Below are 18035 nucleotides of genomic sequence, written 5' to 3'. Positions count from 1 at the left end.
TTGGTATTTGAATTAGGAAGTGCAAACAGAGGACCTTTGAAAATGTACTTGGAGTTACGCTTTGTGAGGATAATACAATTGAGATTGTGCCTCTGTACTTTGATTCTGCTGAGAGATTTTTAATTAATATGATAAAAATATTTTCAACCCATTACTGGCCAACTTGATGTCTGCCGTCAAGGAAATGCCTGGAAAAATGAGAAGTGAGAGCATAGAGCCTAAAAGCTCCAGGTTAGGCCTTTAGAAAAAGAAATTCTTAAGCTTGCAAATGTTGCCAAGGAAGAAATACCAGCATGTCTGTGTTCCATTTGTGTAAAACACACACACACGATTTATAAATAGTTTTTGAAGTTCTCCCTACAGGCCCTGCTTAGTTGTTAGTGGCCTAGAAACCAAAATTGCACGTGTGGCACCCGAGACCCTACTTTGTCACTCACAGAGTATGCTGGTAAGCACTATTCCAGCCTTGCGACACACTTAATTTTCAAGTAAGGGCTCCTGCCTCTCCATCACTGCAGAATATGTAGATTAGCATTGTCACCATCGGTCACAAGATCTGAAAATCCGTATGAAAGAACTTCCTTTTCTGATTTTAAGATTTCAGATTGGTGAGAGAAGAAATAAAAGCTGCTATGGTAGAACAATTTGGGTACAGAGAAGCACTGAATTCATTTTGAAAAGGGGAAAAAGAAACCCACACATACTAATTTAGGGAAGTTGGCTAATGCTTCCTTTATCATTCTTCGGTTTTCTCCTAGAGATGTATTTAGGTCAGAGTTTTGGGTTAGATTCCCTCACTCCCCCAGGAGACTGGCAGAGTTATTTAGCAACTCAGTTCTGAGGAAAAATCCAAAGGATACAACTGATATGTTCAGTTTCTAGAATAGCCGAGTGAAGGAAAAATAATTTTTTTTTCTTCTTTTACTAATGTGTAGTCCCTAGATACAGATATGCAAACCACCATACCAGGCAAATGAAGAAAAATGTATATAAATTGTGAGCCGATTGATTCATTTTCAACACTGTTTGGAGGATGCTGATAGAAGCTTTTGTCTTCATCATGCCTAAATCAAGATTGAGATTGATTGTCCCAGAGAGATTTGAAATTTATACTACCGTAATCACCATTCCTTCATTCTTTCGAAATTCCATGCAGATTTCAACTTATTATTTAGGAGCAAGCTATAGGAGGGCCCAGTCAAGTCAAAATGAACCAGGAATGTCCTTTGGCTTCTAGATTAAATTTCCTGGTTTGTTTTTCCCTGTGGCTCTCTGTGCTGAAGAATATTATCAACCTTTCTATAACCCAGTCTCGGACCTTATCCTCCTAACTTTAAACATTCTAATAGCATAAGCAACAGTAATAATGTCAACTTTTTTTTAAAACACAGAACTGAAATAAATATGGAAGGCCCATGTCTTAGAGGCCATGTGGTGAAAATAGAGTTGGTACAAACATTGGAAAGTGGTTGCTCCTTTATAGAATCAAACTACTATGACTACTGTTCTTATTATTCTTATTTATCATATTATTTGGCTTTGATGATGCAAAAAGGAGGAAACAGGACATATTTGGGGGTTAATTTTAATAACTTATAAACTTAGATATTGTAAAGTTAATGGTTTTTATTTTCAGTATCACTAATTAACTAGGTCTGGAACTTTCTAATAACAACACAACAGAGGATAACTATTAGAGTATTGATTACAAGAGAAACAGTCCTTTTAAGACATAAGTAAAACAGCATAATTTAGCCACAACCGTGTATTTTACAGTGTATTTTAAGATCATGTGACATAAAAGTTATGAGACACAATAATACAAAACCTTTTAATCCATTACCCAACTAAAGAAGTAGATATTTCTCTTTCTTGTCAAAGCTACCCATATGCTCTTCCCCATCCTGTATGCCTGCCTTGCCCCAAAGGAAATTGCCATCCTGAATTCTGATTTATCATTCCCTTCATATTTTATTAATTTTTTTATAATTTCTTTTTAATTTTGATATTTCACTCAACATTCTTTCAAAGATTTATCCATGTTGTCATGAATGTGTAGCTATGGCTCATTTATTTTCACTGCTGTGTAATATTTTCACTGTGTAAATATACCATTTTAAAAGATCTTTTCTCTAGTTGATGGACATTTGGATTATTTCCAATTTTTCCTATTGTAATGCTGCTGTAGACAGCCCTGAGTTTTTTGATGCACATATATATCAAGAGTTTCTCTAGAGTACAATTCTTAGAGCAGAATTCTTGGGCCATAACATAGTCAGTGTTCAGCTAAAATGAATATAAATTTGTTTTCCTAAGACGTTGTACCAACATACCTTTCTGTCAGAAATATATGACATCTCATCATTGAGAACTTGGCATTTTAAATTGTAAATCTAGTATATGTAAAATGGCCAATAATTATGCTCTCAATTTGCCTTTTTCTGATTACTAATGAGTTTTGACCATTCTGCCATACATTTATTCACCATTTGTTTTCCATGCCTGCTCATATATTTTGTTGAATTTTATTAATATCTGTTCTTTTCCTTATTCTTTCCTTTTTCTTTCTTTGTTTATTCTTGTGTACTTTTTCTAAACCAGGTGCTTAATTAATTTTTAGCCTTTCTTCTTTGCTAATCCACTATATCTCACAAGTTTAAATAGGTAATACCTTCATTGTTCTTCAGTACTTAAAATTTTTCAGTATGATTTCTTCTCAAATCATGAGATATTTAATAGTTTTTCAAATCACAAATAAAAGTATTTGACATTTATAAATGCTTTTTTTTGGCTTTGGTTTCTAATTTAATTTGGTCAGAGAATTTTGCTATTCTGGTTATCTATTTCTGCGTAGCAAACCACCTCAAGACAGTGGCTCACAACAGTAGCAATCAGTTATTTTGCTTATGGGTTTGAGAGTTGACTGGACGTGGCTCAGCAGTTTCTCTCCAGGGTCTGTATTAGTTTGTTCTTCATAGAAACAGAGCCAATAGGATAGCTAGGTAGGTAGGTAGATAAGAGAGAATTTATTATGGGAATTGTCTCACACAATTATGAAGATTGAGAAGTCTCATGATACACCATCTACAAGCCAGAGAACCAAGGAAGCTAGTAGCATGGCTCAGTTCAAGTCCAAAGACTTCAGAACCAAGGGAGTTGATGGTGGAAGCTCTCAGTCTGAGAGTGAAGGCTAGATATCCCAAGGGGGCCGCTGGTGCTAGTCTTGGAGTGCAAAGGCTAGACAACCTGGAGTTTTAACCTCCAAGGGCAGGAGAAGATCTGTGTCTCAGCTCCAGAAGAGAGAACAAATTTGCCTTCCTCTGCCTTCTGTTGTATCTGGGCCCTCAAATGATTGGATAGTACCCATCCAAAATGGCTGAGAGCAAATCTTTCTTACTTAGTCCACGATTCAAATGTCATTCCCTTCCAAAAACACCCTCACTGACGTCCCCAGAATTGATGCTTTGCTAGCTATCCAGTTATCTCTTAACTTGGTCTAGTTAACATCTAAAATTAACAATCAGGCAGTTGCAGTCAGATGGTAGCTGGAGTTAGGGTCTCTTAAAGTCTTCTCCAGCCTAGTCTGAGAAAACTCAAAAAAGCTCTGGGCTGAAACAGCAGGAGCTCCTTTCTCTCTCTCTCAATCAATCTCTCTGTCTCTCTCTCTTTCTGTGGGCTTTCCATTTGGTCTTTCAACATCAGGGCCTCAGGAAACCAAACTTCTTACATGGTAGTGAGAGACTCCAAAGGGATTGTTCCAAGAAAAACTCACTGAACCTACCTGACCTGTTCTAACCTACCTTGGAAGTAAAGCAAAGTCACTTGTGTCACATTCTGTTTATTGAAGGTCAGAAAGGACCATCTGGGTACAGGGGGAGAATGGGGGACATTGATGCCACCTTTTGATGAGAGGCCTGCCAAAGATTTTGTGGCCATGTTTCAGAATTACCTCAGTGGTCGATATGATACCACCCATTTGAAATTTGTTGAGATTTGCTTTATGGATAGGCATATGATAAGTGCCTTTGTTTTGTTTTGTTTTGTTTGTTCTTCATATGGCAGCGTTGAGAATGTGTATGTTCTAATTGATGGGTACAAGTATCTGTACGTGATCTTTAAACCTCTTCTATTGGATTTTTATCTACTCAGCCTATCCAACATTGAGAGAAGTCTGTTGAAATCTCCCAACAATAAATATATTTGTTAATTTCTCCCTCTAATTCTACCAATTTTTGCTTTGTAAATTTTGAGGCTAACTTGTTAGGGATGCACATGTTCAACATAGTTTTATTTTCCTTATTAAATGAACTTTAGTATAGTGTAGTAACCCTCTTCACCACTTACAGCCCTTTACAAATTAAAGCCTTTCTGATAACTGTGTAGCTATCCTAATTTTTCTTTCCTAAGTATTTGCATGATATGTTTTTCTGTACTTTTGTGTTCAACTTTTCCATATCATAATGTTTTTGATGTAACTCTACTTAACAATATACAGCTATATTTATTTTTTATTTTTATTGGAGATTCAGACATCTTGAGAACTCAGTTATGAAATTTAGTGAGTCTGAGTACATTGGCTTATGCCTATAATCCCAGTGCTTTGGGAGGCTGAGGTGGGAGAATTGCTTGAGCCCAGGAGTTTGATACCAGCCTGGGCAACATAGGTATACACTGTCTCTACAAATTTTTTTTTTTTTTTAATTAGCCAGATGCGGTGGCACTCACCTATAGTCCCAGCTAGTAGGGAGGCTAAGGCAGAAGGATCGCTTGAGCCCAGGAGTTCAAGGCTACAGTGAGCTATGATCGCGACACTGTACTCCAACCTGGGCAACAGAGCAAGAACTTGTCTCAAAAACCAACCAACCAACCAACCAACAAAAACTAACAAAGACAAAACAAACTAACAAACAAAAATTGAATGGGCTTTTCTAATCTTTTGCTTTGTTTTTGCTGTGTATATGTTTGTTTTGTTGGCCCATCAAAAAGATGCCAACCACTAGTAGGGAAATAGTTGTTTGTCCGGCAACAGAGTATATGTGTATGAGACATTAGATCTCATCCTTTCTCTACTGATAAAGCCTCAAATGTCAGTATTTCACAATTCATGAGTCTTATTGCCAGGTCTGTTCTTAAAAAATGTATAATGCATTGTCTTGCTGTTCCCCAGAATACAGCTTAATTCAACTGAATCAATAAGAGATAGTTGACTGAGTTAGCTATACATAAAAAGCCAATCTCAGAGATATACTGCAGCTCCCTTCTCCTGATGACTATTAAAGTGAGTTAATGATCTGGAGCTGTGTAGGGGTTTCCAGAAATAACACTATAATGGCCAACATACTGTAGTTAGCAGCTAAGAAAGAGAACTGTTTATTATTTTTCAGGCAATTGCCCAAACCCACCCTACTGTATCTTTACTTTAAGGTCTACCAGAAAGAAGGTGCAATATATAGTTCAAATGAACACAAAACATCTCCTTAGTGGAAACAAACTCATGAGTGATCCTACTCAGATTTTCAAAATTCTGATGGATAATTTTATTTGCACAGATGCTTTAAAATCATCTGGATATTGATTTTAAAAGCCAGAGTTTAGGGGCAACCACATATATGACTCTTTGAAACAAGGTGGTAGAAAGAAAATATATTTTATTTTCCTGGCAAGGTGAAAGGCTAAAAATGTTCATCTCAGCATTATATTTAGTTCAAGAAAAATTTATAGATCTTCCAAGATGTTAGTAGATATATATGTGTGCTCGCACACATTGCACTTATGGAAAATTTGAAAGTCAAAAAGTTTCTCAAAAACTCAGTGCCCCTGGGTCTCTAACTTATATCCTGATCCTCCAAGCTTTTTAGCAACAAGTCCTTATGGAGACCTCACTCTAAGCAAGGCAACTACACACGATACTAGGGGAGATAGAAAAACACAAATTAAGACAGCTGGAATATTTTTAGGGTACTTCATGAAAACTATAACTACGAATAAAGCAAAAAACCCCATGGATCAAATGACTTAGTTTTGTAAACTGAATTTGTGCCTAGGCATTTTTGGTTTCAAACCATATAGGGAAAACTAACTTAAGCAAACGCCTAGTTAATAATTGAAAAGAGCAAATAAGTAAGACCTTTGGATTTTGCTTGAAGCTTTTAAATTTTTTAATATCATAAGTTAATAAGCATAAAAGGCAGATGACAAACTAGTAAAAATATTTTATAATAAATGATAAATGATTAATATCCCTAATACATACACAAAACTTACATATCAGCAAGAAAAGACAAAATGCTTCATCCAAAAATATCTATAGGAATAAATAGATAATTTTAAAAATATATGTAACTTATTTAAAAAACGTTAAAATATTTAACAAGTATAAGCCGGACACAAAAGGGCAAACATATGCTTCTCCTTATGTTAGGTACCTAGATTAGTCAAATTCTTAGGGACAGAAAGTGGAATAGTAGTTCCTAGAAGCTGGGGAAAGAGGAGAATGTACATTTAAAAGTGGTTAGAATGGTAAATTTTATGTTATGAGCTTCAGTTTGGGGTGATGAAAAGTTCTTGAGATGGATGGCAGTGATGGTTGCACAATAATGTGAATGCACTTAAAGCCACTAAACTGAATGCTTAAAATGGTTGCAGTGGTAAATTTTATGTTACATACATTTTACCATGCCACTTAAATTGGTTAATTCCATGGGAAATGAGCCTAGTTGCTTTTGTGAAGTCAAAAATGATCACAGTTTTTCTACTTTTTATTTTCCTGGTTTTTTTGTGTGTAGTCAGGGGCCACATGAGAGAATCAGAGCAGTCCTTGGCAAAGATCAAATAGATGTTGGGGATGATGGGAGTGCGCAGTGGGTACCAGCAGTCCTGGGTCCACGTCTTTTCTGCCATTTTTGGCAGTGAGGCCTTGAGCTAATTAAACACCTGAGCCTTTAAATGGAATAGCCTTTAAAAGGTAATTCTACTGTCAAATATTGTAACTGTCTGAGGAAAGCATGCCCATTGATTTGTCAAGTCAGGATGGAGACTGCAGCGTGTTCCCACCTTCCACTGAACTCCGTTCCAGAATTGTACCTGTTCCTGCTGTCTGCCTAAGAGCTGTCCCCACAATGTTCATGTCATGACCAGCTGCCTCTTCGTGTTCATGTTGGTTTCACTGAACACACAGCCTTTTCTAGGGTTCAATAAGTATTTATTGAATGACAGAAGTACTATGCTAGGCTGGTTCATAGTTGGGGTGTAATGATTATCCAAAAATTAGACCTATCACATGTACACAGGAACAACAGACTGTCTCCCCACCCCTCATTAAAAATATCACTGGGAGACAAAATTAACCTTCCTCATATTTTGAACTTGGATTGTTCACAAGTTGTAGTCAAAAAAGATCTGACTGAACAAGAGAACTCTAGTTAAAACTAAAAGGAAACGAATTTACTTCACTGTATAAACCCTTTTTTTCCTTCTCCTCTTTCTCCATCTTCTAACGCAGCATTTGAGTTTTTAAAAAATTCTGAAAACACTAAATAATACCAGTTAGGATAGAGAGTGGGGGAAGATGCCAGACTGGGGTCACTGAAGCTTAAAAATTAATGACGGTTTTAAGGACAGCCATTCAATTTCAAATTTAATTATTTTCCTTAATTGAACACCATTTAGAATAATTTTCAAAACTTTCTATTCTTTGTCATATTTCCTTTGAACATTACGAATAAAAATTATTTTCCCCAGTAATTTCACAATGCTCCATTGAGCGCAAATTCTATTACAACATTTTCCAAGTGCAGAGGAGTCTTTTAGTTTCTATGGGAGAGAAATAAATTTCCAAAGAGGTTGCTTGGCTCGTATCACTAGACCAGAGGTTTAAACTGGTTGCCCCAGGGCTAAAATGAAGCCCAATGTTGAAATTACTTGGAATGGACTTTTTTTTTTTTTTTAATTAGGTGCCAGCATCCAAAAATTGGGAGATCTGATATTTTAAAAAGAAAAAAAGAAACACAGGGAGTCTGGAAAAATCTTGCTCTGTTATATTGGGGTTGCTCTGTTAACACATGTCAATAAGCAAGTGAGCCCAATCAGTGGCTGTCCTCTTAGAGGGGTCCTGGACTCCCCAGTTCTAACCATCCCACTGTGGCTTGCTTTCTCCCCAGCATCACCTGCCTGGGTGCCTATAAACGCTTGAGAATTGCTTAACACATTATAGTGGGAAAAAATGCAAGAGAGTATACTTGGACAATATCAATAATATCTCATATCAATTATTAAAATAGAAGAGGAACCAAAGAGAGTAGCCCTCTTAGTTACTCCACCTTCTGCTACACAGTTTAAGAGTTAGCTCCATGATTTTTCTTTCCTTGATACCACAGTTGAATGGGAAAATATCCAAATATAGTGAGTGTGGACATCCCTGTCAATAGCCTCAAAGAATCTGGTGCCCAAGCTGAGGAAAGAACATGGCAGGAAATAAACAGCACAGGTCCATGTGCCAAATCTTTTTTTTTTTTTTATTAGTAATCTGCCACTGAGAACAAATAATTAACAACAGCAACATCTGAGGCAGTTTGTGATGGTTTTTCATTCTGATGTATTGAAGGGATTTCAGAGGACCACAGAATACTAGCAGAAAAATGGGCTATGGTGTAGAAATAATTCCTGCCTCTTAGAGTCCAGTGTTTCAATAGTGAAATCTCAAGGCCAATCAGCTAACAAACCCAGTCTAACGTCATCTGCCAGACAAATGAAACGTTGGCCGATGAGTTGAAGGTTAAATGAAGAGGAGGGACTCTGAGCTGGCCCAAGGACCCTCTTTCAGCTGGTAAAGCACCACTATTTGTTGACACTCAATGATTTTTCACTCTTTCCTTCCCCCTCTTGTAAGGGTTCCTCACATTTACAAAGGTTAAAGTCAGGTCTTGTTTTATTTTAATCTTTTCGTGAATGATTATTTAAATAGGAATTTCATGATCTAGTTTGATGTGCTCATTTAATAGTATATAATAATAATGGCTAACATTATCAAGTACTTATTATGTGCTAAGCACTTATTTAATCTTATATATATATATATCTTATAACATCTTATGTATCATCTTATTTAATCCTCATAAAACACCATAAAGTATGTACTATTATAATACACTCTCCGTTTTTAAATGAAGAAATTGAAGTTTTGAGAGACTATATAATATATTCCTCATAAAGCTGGTAAGTGGCCTGCTCCAAAAGTCATGTTTTCAACCACTATCTGTAAGTGCAGTAGCCTTCAAAATGTAGCATGTCCATTTCTAACAGGAGTAAACATTAAAACTATTAAAACTGGGGCTTGGCCCTACTCCTAAGCTATGTCAACAGACCAAAGAATGGCAAAAAATGAGATTCCATGAAGGCCAAATGCAAACCAATGCATCATCAAGAAAAATGATTTGGGAGTTATTATTAGTATTATTAGATGATAAACCACATAACACAACCTCCAGAGCAATGTAATGAAATTAGAGAAGACTCAGAGAATATTTCTCAATATTCAAAGAGAAAGCAATGGAGCTTGAACAAAAAGGAGAAGAAAGGATCAACATGTTTTATTCTGGAAAGATGAATGCTGAGTGGGTATGGGTATATTAGGAACGCACAGACTCCTAGAAACCTAATTAAATAAAAATATTACTTTACCCAGCAAATAATAAACGTTAAGAATAGATTCTGAGAATTGGCGTATTTGGGGGAAGATGCTTAACATATCTGTATTTTTAAGGTTTAAAATTTAACAAACAAGAGAAATCAGGGGTGTTTTGGAGGTGTACCCCTATTTTTTAAGTTTGAGGTTTACACCGTGGTCTGATTCTTTTCGAAATGCCAGGCGGATCAAGGGATGCTTTCATTTATTAAAATGCCTTGTCACTGTCTATGTCTGTTAAGGATAAAGGGAACTGAAAGTTCTTAGCCATACTTTCCAGGCTTCCCTTTGAATCAAACTCCCCCTTGCTGGCAACTGTGGGCGTTTGGACAGTTCCTCCAGCTCCCACACATTTGCGAGAAGGGCAGCTGCATCTCGTTGGGCCAAGTCAGGTCCCCACTTCCTGGACTTTCTTGTTTTCATACATCCTGGTTACTTCCCCCAACAGACTGCAAACTCTGAGTGGGCAGAGCCCAGACCTGCCTTTGCTTACCTTTGTGCCCCCAGCTGTTCTAAGTAGGTAAAGGGCCTGGAAATATCTGTTGAATGGAGAGACCCTATGCTCTTCAGAGCTGAATCTTGATTTGGGTAAATTAAGGAGCCAGTGGTGAAGTTAACATTTTTATTTTGTTTTATTGAAATTTATGGGAGTGTCTTGTATATGTACCATGATAATGGCTATGAAATCAATACCTTTTAAACTATAATGAAGAGAGACTAAATTCTCCCATTTGAATTTACCCCATCTAAAAAACTGTGCTCCTCTTCAGCTCTTCTGTCCCCTCTCTTGCTTTATATATCTCCCCCTAGCACACTATATATATTTCATTTATTTATTTTGTTTATTGTACATGTTCCCCACGAGATAGTAAACTCCAAGATGGAAGAGACAATTTTGTCTTTTGCTCATTACTGTCTCCTCCAACCTAGAACTGTGTTTGGCACATAATAGTAAATGCTCTCTGTATTTGTTGAATGAATGAGTTTGCATCAGTAGTTTTCCTTGCCCAGAGATACTAATAATTGGCAGAAAGCATCAATCAACTCCATAGTACATTTTCATGGAATGCTGGCCTGGATTTTAAAGAAATCTTACTACAACTGTATTCGATTGTTATCTCTTACCATGGGGCTTTCTGTTATATCAGGGGCCCTCAAATTACAGTGCATCAGAATCACCTGACAGCTTGTAAAAAATGAAGATTCTGCATTAGGATTGCGGCCCAAGGGCCAGTTTGAGAAACACTAGCTGTGAAGCTAGATGCCAGTTGAGCAAAAGCTCAATCCCTCCAAGGCAGTGTTAATTACCTACATTCGTTCGGTAGCCCTGCGGGCGTTAGCAATGTATGCTGACTGTCCAAGGGACAGGTACTCTTCTCTCCATTTTACAGATCGGGAAGCTCTGGTCCATCCCTGCTTCTTCCCTTCCCCTCTGTCCCTGCAAATTTAGGCGATTCCCACCAGGACGAAAGGCAAAATGACATAGGTAAAAAGTGAGCAAAGCAACCAAGAACAGGATACAGGGAAAGGGCACGCTGTCCCAGCGTCTAGCCAAGACAGCCCCGCCAAGAAAATGCCTCTTGCCTTTTGCCTTTGCACCTGGGGCCAATAGTTGGCGACTTTTAGGCGCTTCCCGTTGCGGACGTGCAGGCCACAGTGGGGGAAAACATTCCAGCCTTGGGCGGAGGCGGCGCAGGGCGGGCCGGGGGAGGGGCGGGGCCGAGCGGGAGGGGCGGAGCCAGCGGACGGTCCGCGGCTGCCGCAGGCGACCCAGACGTAGAGAAGGTGGCGGTGGCGGGGCGGAGTCCAGGAGAGGGGCGGGGTCAGAGAACAGCCCGGGGCTGCGGCCTGCGACCCGGGCCGCCGGGAGGAGGCGACGCTGCCAAGTCTGGTCCCGCCTCTAGGGGTGGGCCCTGCAGGAGGGCACTGCCTGCCTGGCGATCAAGATCCTGTGCGCTCCAGCTGCATTGAGGGCGCATCGCTCCGTCCCAGCCATGGCCGAACCTCCCCGCAGCAGGAGCAACCGCTCCCGAGCTGCTCGCCCAGCTCCCTGAGCGCTCCCTCTTTGCGATCTCTAGAAAACCCCGCGTTCTTTCTGGGGCCGTGGCGAGGGGCAGGGAGAGGAGAGCAAGGATGCGCTGAGCACCGCGAGGGCGCGCGTCCTGGGTGCTGCAGTGGGTCCAGACGCGGGAGCCGAGCTGCCTCGGCCTGCCTCGACTTCCCCACTGCGCGCCTGCCGTCTTCGGCCGCGCTGGATGTGCAGAGAGAAGCCGGACACCATGATCCTAACACGTAAGCTAGACCTGTGCCTTGCTGTCGGGCCAGCCGGGGGAGCCAGCTGCGGAGGGGACCCGCCGCGGAGAAAATGTCACCCCGCCTTGTCAAGTCGGTGCCTGTCGTTCTGTGCTTTTGAAACGCTTTCCGAGGAGTCGCCCGAGTTTCTCGGAGGTGGTGTGTGGGGAGAGCAGGGGTCGCAGTTTGGGGAGGGAGGTTTAAATTTGGGGCTACGATTCTTGGTCGTCATTGCCTGGGGACCCCGGCGGGCTCAGGGTCGGCCGCGACTAATGAAGTGAAGCCCAGGTTAACTTGCTGCTTGCTGGAGCCGGGGTCACGGGGCCAGGCGGGGGACTAGGGGGCCGCCGGCTGGGAGGGGCGCAGCGCCACCGCCTTCTACCTACCTTTGGGGACCGTTGCGCGTTTGGTGCTTGCAGTCCTTCACCATCCACGTCCAAAATCAGCATTGACTCCTGACAATTTATTTGGGGATATTTTAGACTTTAGTGGCACGTGGAATTTTTTAAAATCACCACTTGAAAGTAAGTTCATTAAAACACTTATTTTCACTTTAAACTGCATTTGGTTCAGATATTCTAAACTCTGGGAATTCACTCGGACTGAGGGCCGGGAAAGTCTGGGTTTGGTAGCTGCGGGTCGGTGGAGAGTGCTGAGGCTGTTTAGCAACCCCCGTGGCTTGCATGTGAGGGCTCCCTGTTAGAATGCAGTTCGCCCTCGGGTTCGGGGCCGCTGAATCGGGTTCCTGAAATGCCCCTTGGAGATGCCCACGCCCTTGGCCCCGACGAGGAGCCCTCGGAGCAAGTCCCTGGGCGGGAGAGAGGAAGGAAGCACGCCGCCAGCCCCGACTTTTTTTCGTAGCGAGGCGACGGCTACTTGGAACCCTGCCCCACGCCCCAGCCTGCCCCTCTCCCCACCTCCGACGTCTTGGGTCGAGCCTTTGATACTTCGAAAAGAGCTTCACCCCACAGCAGCAAAGAAACCCTGCTGCTTGTAATTTTCTGCGTTTCCGCGCGTCTTTTCAGCGCACAGCCTGTGTGGCGAGGGGAGTGAAAGCGCACAGGGGTGAGGCTGGCAGGGTCGGAATCTGCAGCCTGCCAGCTTGGCTAACCTGGGCAGTGACACTACCTCACTGTGCCTTCTTCATCTGCAACGGGGGCGGGGGGGGGCGGGTAATAACTGCCTTTTTGCACGAGGAGGTGGCGAGGATCAAATGAGCTAATGCAAGTAGAAGTGCTTAGCGAGGTGTCCTAATGATATTCAGCAAATCCCCAATTTATGCTAATTACTGTGGAAGGAAACCCCTACCTATAGTCATTAATCTGCACAAAACTTTGTCCCACTTTCCTCCTTTCCCCATCCCCCGTCTTGCTTTGAGTGAGTCTTTTTTTACAACCATTGTGGCTAGCAAATGGGTTCATTGTCAGGATTCAGAGATTTCTTCAGCTACTCTTGCTGAGATAGAGGAATGCAGCCTAGGCTGGTGGTATATGTGACGTATTTGAGTAGAAAAAAAAAAATCACAGCTCTGGAGAAGGCCGAAGAATACTGAGTATCAGATTACATTTTTTTTTTTTCCTCCAAAATTCTGTTTGCTGAAGGGATGAGAGGAAAATAATAGCCCAGCAGATTGCAGTGCTCCGAATGTAAATCTATCAGCAGCTCCAAGAGGTTGACTAATTCACCATCCATCTGGACTGCAGGCTGGTCCTCAGCAGAGATAATTTGCAGACCATAGTGTGGAATTAAGGGAGGCACCCAGTGCCATCTTGGCTTGCAGACTACAGCAGATGGTCAGAGGGGTGCCCTGTAAGGCAGCAGCCCCCCCCCCCCATGGAAGAACTAAAGTCCTGAGGAACGAGTGTCAAATGGTTAGCAGATGTGTGCACAGAAGTTATTTCGAGACATTTTCTGAGAAAATCTTGGCGATTGCGTGTATTAACTTTTATTGTGGAATGCCAGATTTACAGCGTGGCCCAAGTCTGGACGCATACTTTTTGCATTAGCACTACTGTTCAGAGAATTTAAAATGAAGCACAGCCGACTGACTTTCTCTCTCAGCTGTTTTTAAAAATTTGCTTTTGATAAAAAAAATGTTATTTTAATTCCAGCTGGGTAACATGTGACACCAAACAGGCTGGAAGTCCAAGAAAGGGGGACTGACTGGTTTTCTACCTCCACAGAGCCTCCAACTCTACCTGGAGTGGATGACAAAAGTGGTTTCAGTGACTATTGTCATCACAACTTCCCAATTGTAGATCTTATGAGAAACACCACTCACTCCTTAAAAAGTGAAAAGATTGAACAGTTAATCAATTCACTATTACTAACTGAAGGCAGTGTTTCAAGTTTTAATACATTGTACCAATCAAAGGATTTTCTCATGGCTCTTGAACAAAGGTGAAAGGCAGGTTGCCCTTCAGTCTAAAGCTTTTGTTTTTTTGCTTGTTTGTTGTTCTGTACTGTGGTTCAAAGAGCAAACACCAAGCAAAGTTTAAGAGCATTTTTACATTAAAAGAGTTGTTTGGGTCCTCCTGGAAAATATACCAGATCAGTTGAACAACGTGTTATGATTCAACAAGTTATTATTGTGAAGTGTGTTTAAATATATATATAGTACTTAAATTCTTATTGGTAGAACTATTAATGGGACTTAGAGGGGATATGAAAGGCCCCAGTGAGATGACTTCCAATCAGAAGCTTGATGAGGTTCCACGAGGTGGTTTCAAATACAGAAATGAATACTTGGGTTTCCCTTTGTGTCCCCATAGAGATTTTAAGCCATGATGCAATGTTTAAATGAGACAGGTATTTTTTTAGGACTTAGGTGGGTAAACGCACGCAATTCGAAAATATTCAGGGAAGGGTGATTTGGTCCAGAAGAATGGAGACGTCCAAAGTACAGTGGGTGAAGTGAATCAGACTTTTTTGAAGAGAGCCTTGTGCTGGACAGGATGGTCCAATATTGTCAACACAAGTTTCTCATGCTTAACTCTCCTTCCTAGCAACAGGAAAACGGAAATGAGGCCATGCAAAAAAAAAAAAAAAAAAAAAGACCCTGAAAGGCTCCAGACAATACTTGGTCCACCCTACCATTCACCCTGTATAACCAGAAGACTTGCAAAAGTAAAAATAACTTCAGATGTTTCCCCTTCCTCCCTGGATATTGCCAAATCATTAAAGACTGAATTTTCAGTGCTTCAGAACATCACAGCCAAACCTGGCCCCATGGTGTGACTGGCTAGTGTGACTGGTCATGCCCAGCCTGTTCCTGAGATTATAAAGCAGACCTGGGGAGAAAGGTGATTTTCATTTTTAATGTTTACACAGTCCAATGATTTGAATTACTTGAGTTGGGATCCAGTGAGAGGGACACAATTAATTCCTTTAATGTCTAAATTTAATTATACCTCTGACTTTCCCAGAATGCTCATTTTATCAGGATCTGCCCCTAAAATACTTAGTTTGGATCTGTGGGGGCTAAAATGCAAAAGAGTAATCTATATAGCATTCAAGACATTAAAATTTTTCATCTTCCTGTTGTGGTCAAGGTGAACTAATGCCCAACCATAGAGTATAAATGTCTACTCTGCCCAAAAAAGCACAATCCTAAATGCCTCTTTTCCATAGCTATGAAATTAGAAGGAAAATGCCTTTCTGGAGCTGACTTGCACAATTGTCTCTATTTCTGACTCTGTGGCCATTGCATATGGAGGAGTGCAGAGAATTCTGCATTACTTCTCTTCTAAGGAAGACAGTGCTATGAGGTTAAAATATGTTTTAGGAATGGTAGCTGCATTGAATGATTGCAATCAGTGGTGTTTCCTTTCCACATCAAATTAGTCAGGGATCCAGTTAAGGTAGAAGGGTTAAGATTTCCGTAAAAGGGTCAAGATTCCCGGCTGAGAAGGGCTCATCCTGTCTGTTGGCACTTTTCCTTGTGTGGGACCCTGTGTTATTGTTAAGGATTATCATGATCAAAATCAATGATAACAACCAGGGAGTCCTGGGGGGGCTCTAATTAGTTCTAGTCTGTCTTAACATTTCTTTCACTCTATATTTCTTCCTTGCCGTCATAATTAATGGTGGACAGGAAGAAAGCCGGGCATATATTTAGCCTGTATATTTTTCTAGTCTTTCACAAGCAGCAGTCAATTTTCTGGTATGGCCTTTATAGAGCCTTGCAGTTTACTTTGAAGTTGGGATTGGGGGTGGCTTGTGTTTCATAGGTAGGGAACTATAATGTTAGGGTCCAGGGATGACAGTTTTTGTGTGTGTCCCCTCTCTGGGGGAATAGTGATTGAGAGACTTGAGCCTCTGTCTGGAACATTTGGAGAAGTGTTCTGGGCTACCATTTTCTAAGTTTAACCTCTGTTGATTATACCAAATAATGCTTTCTTTGGTGAGAGTATTTCAAAATACTATTTCTAAGGGAAACTTTTCTCCCAGATGTCACTGAAAATATTTGAATGCCTGCCTGTGAAGAAATAAAGTGCTTGGGCACCCAAAGGTAAACGATTAATGCCTTACTAGAGTGGAGCCAAAAGAATGGAAATCAGTTTCTCTTCATCATTCATCCTTGTTTTTTTGCTCTGGAAAATAGGCTCATTTTCCCTTGATACATATGTCTACCTGGAAATGGCTTTCATGTCTACTACCTCACCCACCAGTAGAAAATCAAAAGCTAACTGAAGGCTGAGGTCAGTGAAGTCAGAGTCCTCAGATGCCTTTGACACCTCCCATCCACATTTTGTTCTCTCCCCTGCCCCACCTCTGAGTGTCCTGCGGAGAGGACTGGAGGTCACTTCCTGAAGCTTGTCAGAAAGGCGCCTTCCTTCTCCTTGCAGGAGCCTCTAAAGGATGTCTCCAGGACAAAAGTTTTCCACACCCTGAGATTGTGGCATTTCCCAGCTCACAGCAGTAAGGAAGCCATAGAAGAAGAGACTCTGGAGGTGCAATGGCCTGTGGCCCATGCACTGGGCTGCACTCTAGCCAGCCATGCTGTGCCATTTGTCACACTCAAGTGACAAAATACATAAAAGATGCTGAAATTGTGAAACTAGCTTTACCTCCTGGATCTGGAGAAATCATAAATTCAGGAAGGATCCACAACTCCCTTTTTCAAACCACATTGTGGCATGGAAAAGGGATTTTATAAAGGGCTTCTGCATTTGTAAAAGTCATTTCATGGGAAAGTCCAGAACTGAGCAAAGGCAGCCTGGAAAAAACAGTCCCTCTTCCCAGCTGAGGGGCAGCTGTGATGTGGAGAAGTTCAGTGATTAGTCCAAGGCCACATGTGAGTTGACTGGAACCTCAGACCCCATCCGGTCACTGCATATAAACAAACTGGGGACAGACACAGATGAAGATGTTAATGTGTTTGGAGGAACCTAAATAGATGTGCCTGAATCAAAATTTGACCAATAAGACTGTGTTCATTTGGGTGGCTGGTGTCTCAAGCTTTTTTGATGAAAATAATTCCTTAGCTTACCTAGAAGAAAGTGTCTTATTTTTTCTTACTACTTTTAACAGGAACCTGAGAAAGTCAAATTGAATAGTGGTTCCTATTTGAGGTTAGACATAGTAGTATAGCTGGAGTTAGCTTATACCTCTCACTAGTACCTGCCATGTTTTTATTTTCATTGGTCTTTGTAAGGCAACTTGGTATTTGATTCATTTTCTTGATGTCTTTTTTCTGTTGAATGGGCTAAAATAAGGTGAGCAGGTTTGGTTTTATAATTCCTTGCTGTCCCGGACCCCTGTATTTCTAATTTAAGGTTTTCGTAGCACTGCAATTTGCACAATATTCTATTTTTTCCTGTGCTGTAGTATTAAAAAAGCTAAAGGTGAGGGAGCTGGCTTTTGTAGAATAATATTTAAAAAAAAAGAAAAAAGAATTGATTGTATGTGCCAACTTTTCATGATGGAAACGGGTTACTCTAAGGTTTGTAACAAGGTATTTTGCCTTGAATAATAATTTTTAAAAGGGAATGGGTTATATAATCTTAAAACATCTGGTTCATTTCACAAAGAAAATAAGGCTCAGAAAAATAAGGGCACT

General features: G+C 40.8%; 1 protein-coding gene across 5 annotated transcripts in view; it reads left to right on the top strand.

The window, feature by feature from the left end:
- DLC1 (DLC1 Rho GTPase activating protein) overlaps positions 1–18035 on the top strand; it is a 414054-nt gene that overhangs the window by 360317 nt on the left and 35702 nt on the right. Inside the window, exon 1 of one of the 5 annotated variants that reach the window (XM_012739814.3) lies at positions 11562–11974. The exons of the other annotated variants lie outside the window; for them this stretch is intronic. Within the exon in view, the coding sequence (XP_012595268.1) occupies positions 11938–11974 (37 nt within the window). The 5' untranslated portion in view covers positions 11562–11937. Of the gene's footprint in view, positions 1–11561; positions 11975–18035 lie in introns of those variants that run through there. 5 annotated transcript variants of the gene reach the window in all.

The sequence above is a fragment of the Microcebus murinus genome, chromosome 24 (assembly GCF_040939455.1).
Source record: "Microcebus murinus isolate Inina chromosome 24, M.murinus_Inina_mat1.0, whole genome shotgun sequence".
Classification (NCBI taxonomy): domain Eukaryota; kingdom Metazoa; phylum Chordata; class Mammalia; order Primates; family Cheirogaleidae; genus Microcebus; species Microcebus murinus.
This window is presented reverse-complemented; position numbering and strand designations above follow the sequence as displayed.